Raw genomic sequence first — 13,635 nt, forward strand, 5'->3', positions numbered from 1 at the left:
ACCTTTTAGCGACGCTAACCTAACACGTCGCGAAAAAGAGACTTTTAGAAACTTTAATGTAACACGTCGCGATAAATGCATATTATTAGCGACGCCAACCCTAAAACGTCACTAAATATATATATTTTTACCGACAAAAATGAAAAACGTCGTAAAATCCATACATTTTTACCGACGCTAAGTTAAAACGTCGCAAATAATATACACTTATAGCGACGCTAATTATAAACGCGGGGAAAAATATATGTTTTGCCGACGCTAACTAAAATCGTCGGGAAAAACATGATTTTTGGCGACGTATTTAACCAAGCATCGGGAATAAGCGTGGGGAAAAGTACAATTTATTGTAGTGTTAATAGCAATTTAACATTTTGAACAAAATCATTTAAAGAAGTTACATCTGTAGTTAATGCTTTGATAGGCAAAAATTGTAAAAATAGGAGACATCATTCAGAAAGTTGTTCTCCAGGGAGAGAACAGAATGCATTATAGAACACAGGACTGGTATGAATTGTTGACATACTCAAACTTATAAATTTGTAATACCTGTTTAAATATGGTACTGGTTCCTGATCCATCATATCCAACCAACAAGAACTTTTGAAGCATTATTTGCTCAACAAAAAAGGAAATGCTCCATTAAGCATGTTATTCACTTCTTTACCGGAGGGATTTTCACCCTTACAAGGAACTGGCAGTGACAGAAAAGAGCATAGAAGCTTGGTTCTAGCCTGTTCAAACAAATAGATCAGAAAATTTTACCTCAACTTAATCGAAAAATTAAAGAAACGCGGTAATTTATTAAAAGCATGACCATGAAATTACCTTGCCCCATAACTTCCCCTTTACATTTTTCTGTCCCTCCTCCCGGTATGATCCATCAGCATCCACCCAGAAGTGAGGACTTCCGGCACATTTGACTCCTGCCCACTGGGATACAACCACATCCATCAAGATTGCAGGAGCTGGCATCGGTAAATGTAAATACATTATATTTAGATTGCATCTGCAGCTCAACTTTTGTTATCTCACGATTATTTATCATGACACCAGTATTCCCATTGCTTGCGTTTTGCATCAGACAACCTCCCACATTGAGGTTTACAGTAATTATCTTGTCAGGTTTATGCATTGCTTGCGTTTTGCATCAGACAACCTCCCACATTGAGGTTTACAGTAATTATCTTGTCAGGTTTATGCCCTTCCTGTCAATGTGAAAGAAAAACAATCATTCCCACAAATTATCAAGCTCAGAACCTTCATAATCCTTATCATGTATGACACATTACATTCTGGAAGCAAGAATCGATGTTAAGCTACTCATCCAAATTTTTACTTATTTTGTGGGGAGTTCACAACATCAAAGTAACTGAACAGTATTGTGGCCATAAATTAATTTCCTGTAAGACTGCATTGCCAACATATTTCTTATTGTGTATCATATTTGTTCAAATGTTAAATTAAAAACTTACATCTGCAGTCAGAACAAATAAAATTCTCACCTTTCCCCAAAATCCCGACACCTTGTCGTACCAGTAAAACCCAGGCTTCAACCTCAGCGACGGGCACTCACAACTCTACAACAAGACCATCTCCTCCTGCGTCAACTTCTGCCGATTCACATAAATATCCTCCGCCCTCAACTGATTCTCTTCGCATTACCTCTCAGCCTTCATAACCTGCCCAACCTCCAGCGAGCTCAGCAGCTTCCTTAGCAACCTCGAGATATTCCCCAACTTCTCTGGCTTCGAATCCTCAATCGGGCTCCCACTGCAACCCACACACTTCCTCCCCTTCGGCATCGAACCCATAGCTCTCAAAACGCAACTGCTACAATACTTTGTGTTGCAAACCAAACAAGCCTCTTTCTCAGTGAACCAGCTCCCCTTAGAGCACCCCGATAGCAACAACCTCTCTTCACTCTCGGCTCTGATCTCGATGAGGTCTCTCGAAAGGAGACAACCGAGGTCGGCTTCTGGTCGAGCTTGCCATCGTCGTAGGACTCAAAGTTGTCTTCGTCGTCGTTGAAGTCGGAGGTGGAGGAGTCGGTGGCGGCATTGAGCTCGCTGGAGGAGATGAGATCGAGATCTTGCAAGGGTTTGACAACGGGGAGAGAGTGGAGGGGAGGGGCTGATGTGGAAATGGAGGCCGAGGGGGGGGGATGGGGGGAGAGGATGGAGTCGACGATGTCGGGGATGGAGTCAGGAATTTTCAAGGAGGCGTCAGGCGAGATTTTCTCTCCCTCTCTCTCATTTTCTCTCCGTTTGAGTCGGGAAAGGGGAAGAGAACTGAGAATAGGCAAAATGGTTTTGTAGAGGCTTGCTGACATATTGGTATATTTTCTTTTAGTTTTGTCAGATTGGTATATTTTGTCGACTCCGGCGCCATATAAGCCTTAAGTTTGGCCGGAGTTACTGTTCCGGCCAGTGGTGACGGGATTTCTTACATAAAACCCCCTCATTAAAACCTCATCATGCTCCTAACCCCCTCCTCCTCCTCATCCTCTTCCTCCTCTTTGCCAACTGCACCCCAATTCTCAAAGACCCTGTCAGCTTTTCCACCCAAATTGCCCCCAAAACCCTCCAACTTGCCCTCTTGAACCAACCCCAATCCTCCCAATTACTCAATTCAGCAAAGGGAGCCTGAATTGCTCGCCAGAGTGAAGAACCGGAATGTGATGAGCTTAAGGGCCTATGTTAGAGAACATGATCGGTTGTTTTTGGTGTACGATTATATTGCCAGTGGGAGCTTGGAGGATGCAATGAAGAGGGTGAGGTCAGGTCAATTGAGCCTTGGATGGGATGCAAGACATCGGATTGCAGTTGGCATTGTGAAAGGGTTGAGGTATTTGCACCTTGAGTGTAGCCCAAGGATCTTGCATCATAGGTTGAAGCCAGGGAATATGATTTTGGATGTGGGTTTTGAACCGAGATTGGGGGATTGTGGATTGGGGGGATTGCTTCCTGCTCGAGTCGATGCTTTGGGTTGTGAGTGTTATGCTGATCCAGAGTGCTTCCAGAGTTGCAGGTAAAAACTTCAAATGTTATTAGCGTTCCTCATCATCAAGCCCATGATCCCAACCCAAATTTAATGAGGAGGAAGAGGATGATGAGGAGGGAGAGGGGGAGGTTGAAGAGGATGAGGAGGAGGGGGAGGGGGAGGAGGAGGAGGGGGTTAGGAGCATGATGGGGTTTTAATGAGGAGGTTTTATGTAAGAAATCCCGTCAGCACTGGTCGAAACAGTAACTCCGACCAAACTTAAGGCCTATATGACGCCGGAGTCGACAAAATATGCCAATCTAACAAAACTAAAAGAAAATATACTAACATGTCACCAAGCCTCTACAAAATATACCAATCTGGCCATTTTGCCACTGAGAATATATGGGACTTTCTACGGTGATTTTAACATTTACTTTCATTTTCATTTTCTTTCAAACCAAACAAGGGAAATATACTTTCTATTGCACTTTATTTTCCTTTCCTCTACTTTCCTTCAAACCAAACAGGGCCTTAGGGTTTTGTATCCCCAATTTTTTCACTCATGTAACCCCTTGGACTTTGGGAGTCCTCACAAAACCTCTATGTAGTTTGCATTTATCTCATTGCTACATGCAACGTGCAAATAAGTAGAAGCAGGATTGATATGTTGCCCATCGGTGACAAATAGGCATGTCCACTCGGGTCCAATGTCGGGGCTCGACCCATGAAAGATATGTTGCCCATCGGTGACAAATAGGCATGTCCACTCGGGTCCAATGTCGGGGCTCGACCCATGAAAACCCCGAGTTTCCAAGCCAAACCGAGCTCTGAGCCCGTGTCTAGAATAGCTCAGTGCAACCCGTATCGGGCCCAGGTCCGGGTTGGCTCGATGCAACCTACCCAGGCCTGGCCTGGCCCGAAAAATGGCAGGGCTAGAGTACCTAGGTTTGGGTCTGGCCCGAACCCGACCCGATCGAAGCGATAAAAAAATGACTGTTGGACTAGGTGGCCTAGACCCGACCCAGTCTAACGGTCAAATTTCTGATCATTGCCTAAAACGGTTATTATTAATCAAATCTAAAAAAGAAAACTAATCGGGCTAGCCCGGTGTCTAGCCCATTCGGGCTCGGACCTAGCCCGATTGGACCGGCCTAGTGACAAGTAACTAGAATGTCTGAGGAAAAAAACCCTTCAATTAGGGAGGAGGGGGGTATGTTCTCTGCAAATGACAATTAACTAAGTTTAAAACTTTTCTAATAAAAACTCATTTCTCGAACATGATCCTTTACCTCGCCGGCATGGGGATCTCCACCTCCAAAGGAGATCAAAGCACGACCGCCAGCGACGAGTAAGAAGGTGACACAGACTAGAGCGTCTCCCGATGGTAATCACTCTCCTTCTTGATACTTTTCTGTTCATACGAACTAGCCTGTTAGATTTGAGAGATGTGTGATTAGACGATGGTTGATCATGATTTTTGATGAACTGATGACTGGATATTGATGTGAATCTATTGCCTTTTTTGTTTTTGATGATTCATAGTTCTTGATGAGTAACTGAGAGTAGATTCATATGTGCTCTTGATCCAAACTCTTTTGACTTTCTTGATAGTTTTGCTTAATGAGTTGATGAGCACCTTTTTAATTTGATTCTTTTTCTAATAAAGGTACTACTTCTTGATGATATTTCTCCATCTGATGGCGTTTTTTTTGTTTCTTGATGAGTTTTCGTTGAATTGATGTGACCTCATGGACATGTTGACGATTGTTCTTTTAATTAATTAGTGGTGTGTTTATTTGATGAGAGGTGATTGTGTCTTTTATATTGTTTTTATAATAAGATAAGTAGTCTGTTGGATATGAATGAGATTAATTATGGTTAGCCTTGTGATTTGAATAAGTACATACCAAATTTTACACAATATATATTCAATTCTGTTTTATGACATGTGCAAATTGGGGGGGAATGACTAGTGGTCTAAATTATTTGAAGTAGTACCTCAGAGAAATAGAACAATATTTATATTATATGTACTTGTCGTTTAGTAGGACGATATGACATTATATATGATCGATTTAAGCGTTACTTTTTGACATATGTGTATCATTATGTACAGTATATCCAATTATTATTATTCGAACAACATTAACAACATAATCATTTTGATATAACTTTGATCCTTGAATACCTTTTTTATTTTTATCATTTTGAAATAGGTTAGCTCTGTTTCGGAGCTTCTAATTTTATCAGTTTCTTTGTGCTAGATTCTGTGAGGAATGTATAGCTCTTTCTTCTTTTTTATTATTTTTTATCTTAAAGGTTTTGTTTCGAGCACGTTTACAGGGTTTACCGTAAAAAGACGTGTATGAGATGCGTTGATGAGGGTTTTCCCTTATCAATTGTGGTACTTAGTCTGTACGGAGTCTGTACAGAAATGTTTATTTTTTTATATATTTTATATAAGAAGGTCTCTACACTGGAGAACAATCCCGCTCCCAACCTCCTCCCTAATCCAAAACTAAATTTGCTTACTTGTTACTGGTGAGAGTTCACCGAGTTGCTTATCGTATTACATAAAACACATATATTTCAGCATCAAATCATGTAGAGTTTTTTGCATATACACATCTTATGTCATGGTATTTACAAAAATACCCCCCGCGCCCAACCCAAATTCGAATTTGCAAAAACTTAGGGTATCTATCCGGGCCAGGCTAAATGGACCTACCTGGAGCGCCGAACTCGGGTGTACGCAGCTGCAACACTAGGTCTGGGTCCTAGGCAGTTCCATGGTCGGGTAGGTTTTCCTCTCTTTTTATTCATTTTTTGCAAAAAAAAGTATATTTTTTGGCGAAAAATTACTTATAACTTTTGGCAAATATATATATAATATATAAGTATATACTATATATATAAAGTGTCAGCATATATGTATATATGTATTGTGTGTGTGTGCAGCGCCATATATATATATAATATATATATATATATATATATATATTATATATATATATATATATTATATATAATAATATTGAGATTAATGAGTATCCTTGCGTCATAGTGTGAGGGGGATTTCCTCGCTTGACGCCTCTAAAAGTTACAATGATTGAGGCAGCATTAAATGGATGATCCGACTCCGTTTGAACTTGATCTACATATTCTAAAACCCCAACACACCAAGTTTGGGGTGAATTCGTACGTCGTTTTGACCCTTCCATGCGAGCGCATGTGAAAAGTTCTATTCATTCAAAACCGTTAAAATTGATGACGAGTGGATGAAGGGGTCAAACGAGGACGGTTCCACACCAAACTTAGTCGTGTTGGGGTTTGTAGAATATGTATGGATAGCAAGTTCAACGGAGCGGTCAATCCAGCAATATCGGCTCAATCATGTGATTTTAGAAGCGCGTCATACGGAGGAAATCCCCCTCCTATGACAAAGGATACCCATTAGATCTCTCTCCTCTATATATATGATACCTATTATATGATATATATATATATATATATGTGTGTGTGTGTGCGCGCATATATATATATTATATATATATATATATATATATATATATATATATATATATATATATATATATATTATATAAATATATTATTTTCGAAAAGGTTATCAAGTGATTTTTCTCAAAAAATGATATTTTTGAAAAAAAAGGAAAAAAGAAGAAAACCTAAAACCCACGGTCTGGAAGTGCCTAGACGGCCATACTTGGAGTTTGAGCTGGTACGACCCGAGTTTCGGGTCGCGGGTGGTCCTTTTGCCTGGCCCGGATGGACACGCTTAAGTTTTACAAATTCGATTTGGGGTGGGGGGGTATTTTTTTGTAAATACCATGAGCATAAGGTGTATAATATGCAAATAACTCTACATGATTTGATGCTGCAAATATATGTGTTTTATGTAATATAATAAGCAAACTCGTGAACTCTCACCACTAACAAGTAAGCAAAATTTAGTTTTGGATTGGGGAGGAGGTTTGGGGGATTGTTCTTCGATTCGTGTAGAGATCTTTCTATATAAAGATACATAAAAAATTAACATTTCTGTAGCGACTCCGTACAGACTAAGTAAACCACGACGATAAGGAAAAAACCCTACATCAAAACAGCATCTCAGACATGTCTTTTTCGATAAACCGCTATAATGTGTTCAAAAAACAACTCAGAACAAAACTTGAAGATAAATAATAACAAAAAAAGAAAAGCCTATACATTCGCTCACAGAATCTAAGCTCAAAGAAAGCTGATAACATGCAGAAAGCTCAAGAAACAGAGCTACCTATTTCAAAATGATAAAATACAAAAGGTATTCAAGGATCAAATGGTATATGCAAAAATGAATTATGTTGTTAATGGTTGTTCGATATAATAATGATTGGATCTACTGTAAATAATGATCAGCATATGTCAAAAGTACACTTAAATCGATCTGACATAATGTCAATTTCTCGCGCAATTTGGCACAATGTCATAGAAAGCAGAATGAATATATATTGTGTAAAATTTGGCAATGTACTTTCTTCAACCAGCAAAAACTAAACATAATTAATAATCATCTCATGGCATATCCAACAGAGTACGTACGCTTATTATAAAAAAGAATATAAAAGAAGCACAATCACGCTCTCATCAAATAAACACAGATCAGCTAATTAATGTAAAAGAAACAATCCTGCAAGCATGTGGCCATGAGGTCCAAATGCAATTCAACCATAACTCATGCAGAAAAAAAAAAACGACCATCCGATGGATCAAGAAGTAGTAAACTTTATTAGAAAGAGAATCTAAAAAAGGCGCTGCAATTCAACTCGTTAGCAAACTATTAAAGAAGCGCTCAATAATAGTTTGATCAAGAACGCGAGACCGGACCTACTCTCAGTTACTCATCAAGAACTATGAATTCGTCAAAAGCAGAAAAGCGCAACAGATTCACATCAATATCGCAGTCATGGGTTTCATCAAAGAAATCATGACCGAGACTATCGTCTAATCAAACATCTCCCAATCTAAGCAGGTGCCAGTTCGTATGAACAGAAAAATATATCAATGATAGGAGAGGGATTAGGCCACGCAATCGGAGACGCTCTAAGTGCTGTGTCAGCCTCTTCTATACTCGACGCCGGCGGCCGAGCTTGTGATCGCCCTGTGAGGTGGAGATCGCCACATGGCCAGCGAGGTGAAGCATGCTTGGTTCGAGACCTTAATTTCGCAGTGTGCCCCGGCTGCCCCGATGTTCCGGCGAATTAAGCCGAGCCGGCTAGCCGGTGCCTCGTTGAGACCAAACTCCTCAGCTAAATGGTCGAGGTTTTGAGTGCTTATGCGGCGTTTGTGCTTCAGCAAAAGATCCGCGCCTCGTCAAAGATTCACCGTGCAAGCAGGATTGCACGGCAGTAGTCCTTTGGCGGTCGAGACTTTTCTTCAGCCAATGGATTTTCGGTGGTGCAGCTGCAGCTTAAAGAGACGAGAGAAGAAGATGAAGGGGAAAAATGAGGGTGGAAAGAGTGAGGAAACGTGTGATTAATGTTATAACCGTGGGCGGCCAATGCTGTAAAGAGATTCCGTCTGGTTGCGGATCCTCTGGCAAGGCTGGTTTGTAGACGACGGCACTCCGCTGGGGCAATTGTTTAGCGGGTGGATGAAAACTATTGGTTATACGATGGGCCCGCAACTTAAAATAGCTTGGGTTGTATCGCTGTCTTTGGCAACCGGCGAAAGCATCAGGATCCTTACGCTAGTTAAATCAGCAGTTAATTTTATACCGGAGTTCGGTTAGTTAACACGGAGTGAGCGAGCGAGCAAACCAGCAATTCGTTTTCGAAGACAGCTGTAATTGGAATTCAAAGTTAACGAATGTTAAAGTATATGATTAGCCGCTCTTCATTTTACATAACTTTTCACATTGTCAGTAATAATGTTAAAGTAGCTAAAAATAATGATTATATGATTGTAATTGAAGATCACCTTTTAGGATCTGTTCGTGGTACGATTCTGAAGAAAAAGAAATCATAAAAACTAGTTTTGAAAAGCTATTTCTGGACATTTTAGAGGGTTCCCCCATATTGACTTATTTAGGTTCATTCAACATTGAATCATAGGCAATGCAAAACAAGGACTTTCCATTTCTTGGGTTTGTTTCAACATCCCAAAAATTAAAAAAATATCAATGGGTTTTTTGCCAATTAAATTTATTCTAAGGCGACAGGACATATAAATAATACCCTTTACTTCACATATTTCAGACGAGCAAAAAGCTCTGAAAATATGTTTTTCTTTAAATTTTAACTGTGGCACCGCATTTTCAAACCCGCCGCATTCTATCTTTAAATGCACCCAGCGAAGGGCTAAACGCTGGAGTTGGAAATGTCTTAAGACGAAAATGCTATGTGAGCTAAGGAGTCAGATTTCAAATGGCCAATTTCTCTGCTTATTTGCGCAACAAACAACACCCTAGGGTCAATTCACAAGACGCACTCCAGCCAAAACGTTGGCTGTTTCATTCATCAAAACTCACGACCCTATAAAGGGATGTTTTTTTTTAACTAATACGGAAATTATAGAAATTTTTTTTTGGTTAAGGGTAATTTGGGTAATTTGACTGTGAAAAGTGACATCGACAGCCCTCTACGGTAGGGGTGTAGCAACGGTCGGTTTAGGTTCGGTTTTTTACCGAAATTTGAAGCATCGAACGCAAACCGGCCTATAAATTGCAAAACCGAACAGAACTTGTTTGGCAGAGTCGGTTTTGGTAGGCGGTTCGGTTCGGTTTGTTCGGTTCTTAACTTCATGACAAACTTCTTTAATCAAAACAACAAACTGTGTTAAAGAAAAACAATATCAACGAAAAAGTAGGAGATTTATGAAGCATTAAAACATTGATATAATGATATTTTTTCAACCGCATAATGATCCAGAAAATGAAGTTTTAGGTATTGAGCCTTTGACTTCTTTGGGGAGCAGGGTTCTAGGTAAGTTGTTTGAGATCGGAATGGGTAGTCATTGCTACTATATTAGCGGTCGGTTTTCGGGTCGGTTTCGGTATGAAAGTTTTCAAAGCCGACCCGAACCGCGCCTACTCATAAAACGAGCGATTTTTTCGGGTCGGTTCGGTCGATTTTTTCCGGTTTTGGAACCGAACCATGGCTGCAGCGCCTACCCTCTAGAGGTATTGTTGAGAAAAGCGTAAAATTTTAAAAAAATATTATATTGAGGCAACAGCATAAAAATTCTGGAAAAGTATTAGGGGGTTTCATGGAATGCCGCTAACGTTTGGGTGTTTTAGTGAAATGTAACGTTTATTTCAAGCTTAAGAGCGTCGTTATGTGCTTGTTGTAATTTAAAATTAGAATTTAAATATGCGTTTGTTCAAGAGCTAATTACGCGAAACAATGCTTAATCCCAGGTATATTTGATTTTGGATTAAGAATTTACTTTTATCTGAGCGGCAATTCTGATACAATGATGGTAGGAATTTCGTAGGCAAACTTTATTAGCGTAGAACATTCCCACTCGACTTTAAGCTTTATAAACGTGTAAGGATTTAAATTTGGCATATGTGTTGCCTGCATTTTATTTACGCGAGAACAGCATCGCCGGGGTCAGCGAAGTTGTTATTCTATGCGGAGAGAGAAAGAATTATAGACAGATGAGTATCTAATTATGGCTGTTCCTTTTTATATTTGAATTTATTACAGTTGGCAAAACTAATGATTTTGCAATAACAATTAACTTAACTGTCGTTCAGTTAGGCAACTTAATCGCCTTCAATGTCCTAAAATTAAATCTGATGAAAGTGATTTGGTGTGGGGTCGCCATCATACGGTATGTCTATCTCAGTCATACTTATGGCGTTTAAAAATTGTAGGTTTGAGGGCAAACGGCCCGCAATTGCAAAGAGGCCTACAGCTTCGGTGTTCGCATGAAGAATTGTTGAGTATTCGGTGGCCATATCGTAAATAAATTTCTTAAAAATAGGCTCTGCACATTTCTAGATAACGTATAACAATTTGACGGTTATGAAGTTCCACACTCCAAAAATTGTAATTAACCTATAGATTTCAATTAGGTTAAAAGGGTTAAAGTTTAGAAATACAATTTAAGGAGAGAAACGGGACATTTATGATTAGCTAGAATTCTCGCAACTAACTAATTTCAATTAAGTTACATATTTAGAGAGAAACCAGCACTTTCCTAGTAGTTCAAAGAAACATAAAAGGCAATGATGCAGTCCTATTTTTTAGTTTATAAGCTAATTTTTGGCTAGTTTTATTTGTTTACGCCTTTTATATATTGTTATAAAAGGCATACAATGCATCGCTATTTCTCCAAATTCTCGTGAAGAGGCCGCTAATGAAAGGTACCCCCATCTTTTTTTCTTTTAAAAATTTTTTTATTTCAATAGGAACACTATGGATGTTTATGCCCTCATTTGTTCTTGGCGCGCTCATATAAGTTCATTGATGATAATTAAAAGAACTCTTTAAAGCAATTATGTCATGTGATGCAAATTAGAAGAGAATTTTGAAAGACTAAAATACCTTTGCTTATTTTAAAGGCTCATCTTGTTATTTTTTGTCAATTTAAAATTTTTAAAAAAAAGCCTATTTTTGGAGGGCACCGAAGCAACCTCATTGTGAAAACAGTTTCAAAAAACGCATAATTAAGTAGAGCAGAGATATGACGTAAAGGCCCTAAGATGGGACCAACAAATCACTTCATCAAGAAATTAATTTAGGAGCGATAGAGGGAATTCAAGTTGGGCTAACTGAAGAACAGTAAGTTTTAATGTGTTATTGGCAAATGCATTAGTTTTGGCACTGTAATAAATCAAATATAAATAGGAAGAGCCCTATAAATTAATATCTCATCTGTCTATAATTCTTTCTGCTCATCCTGATCGAATAAGCAACTTAAGGCGTAGCCCCGGCGATGCTTCTGGTAAATAAACGCAGGCACATATGCTAAATAAAGTTTGCTGAAGAGCAGGTCGCAAGCAACCTCCAGATCAAGGCTGCTGAAGGCCTGAGCAGTGGGCGATGGTGCGGCAGTACAATCCGCCCCTCGACAGCAAGCATCTGACGCCGCTCCCAAAGGCATACCCCTAAGTCCGTTGCTCGCTAACGTGGCCATTGGTCTTGTCTTCAAGACTCCGCAGCGCATGCCAAGCAAATTTGTGGAAGGGCGCTTGGGACTCCGAACTGGGGTGAAATTTTGCAAAGCCCGCCCCCGACAACAAATAACCGCTTACCGCCGAAGAGGAGATGGTCGTCTGACCTGTGGCGCGAAGAGGAGATGGTCGTGCGTGACCTGTTGGCCGAAGAAGGATGATGGTCGTCGTGACTGTGGCTCGTCGTCGACCGAAAGAAGGACCGCGACATTAAGAGGAGAGAGGTGGTCGTCGGGTGGCCGGAAGGGATTGGGGATTTTGGAGATCTTGGGTTGAAGGAGACGGAGAGGAAGACGATGGATTGGGGATTTAATTGGTTCGGCTGGTTATTTGAGTGAAAAGAGAAATAATGTAATAAAGATAAGAATGCAAAAAGATAATGGATGAGATGGTATTGAGAGCCGTTGTTGAAGTTGAACGGTAAAAAAATGAAACAAGGTTGAGTGAAAAATATTGCCGTTGAATGAAAAACTGCATGAAACGAGTAAAAAACTGTCCTCTATAATTCTTCAAAAATTCCACTACCAGCAACTCAAGATTTCCACAACACTTCAATTCCTCAATTCCTCATTCTCTCATAAAAAAAATCTATAGTTTGCATAAATCAATTACAAATGCTCATGGATCGCCTCCAAAACTTTATATTCAGAACTCTTACGCGGTGAAGGATGGCGACGCTTATACCCGTCGTTCCTATACTAGAGAGGACGTAGAAGAAGGTCAGCCGCTATTGAGTTCTCCGCAATCGGGCAAACGAACAACAAGTGGCATGCTCGCTAAGAAACATCTCTGATCGCTCCTGTACCAAGCTCGGGCCGCCCAGCAAAGAAGAAGAAAGGCTTACACACGGCGTCCGAAATTGACCTGTCCACTGGAAGGAATGAAGCTTCTCGTGTCTGAGCTTGGCTGAAGCACGAGCCAAAAGACGGCCTATCCGGCAAGGTACGGGGCAAGCACAGAAGATAAGTTTTTGGCCCGAGCTAGCCGAGCCCAGCGGACTGATTTATCGCTATACTCCAACGCGATGCGCAAACAGGCCGCGTACGCCTAAACGCAAATGATGCATCCGTTGGTAGCAACAGATTCAATTTGTCCGTCAACTAATTTTTGTGGGTGCGTTTGCTGCAGAATTGAAGGAAGACAAAGATCTGGTAGGCGGGAATTATTGACGCAAGGTAAATATTTAATTATGTTTGATTATTTTTGCTCAGAATTCAATATGTTTAATTATATTTGATTATTCTAAAAATTAACTCCTTGTGTAAGACTGTCAAAGAAGTAAGAATTATACGCAAATGCTCTTTATGGTAAACCATCTCATGTTTGAACATTGCTGGGGTTGAGTTGGCCCGTCATCATCAAAAGTGGATGCCACAAATGGAATGCTATACAATAAGATTCCGATCACAGGCCCGAGTAAGATCGCCTTACTCTGATTGCCTCACAGCAAACAATTCCATGGCCAACGACCCCCC

The 13,635-nt window shown here is 40.1% G+C and overlaps 1 protein-coding gene across 1 annotated transcript; it reads left to right on the top strand.

Annotated features, from left to right (window-relative positions):
• Positions 2,678–3,031, top strand: LOC109845885 (inactive leucine-rich repeat receptor-like protein kinase CORYNE). Its single transcript, XM_020415135.1, has one exon. The coding sequence runs from the start codon at positions 2,678–2,680 to the stop codon at positions 3,029–3,031; it is 354 nt and encodes a 117-aa protein (XP_020270724.1).

Source organism: Asparagus officinalis, chromosome 6 (assembly GCF_001876935.1).
Source record: "Asparagus officinalis chromosome 6, Aspof.V1, whole genome shotgun sequence".
NCBI classification, from domain to species: domain Eukaryota; kingdom Viridiplantae; phylum Streptophyta; class Magnoliopsida; order Asparagales; family Asparagaceae; genus Asparagus; species Asparagus officinalis.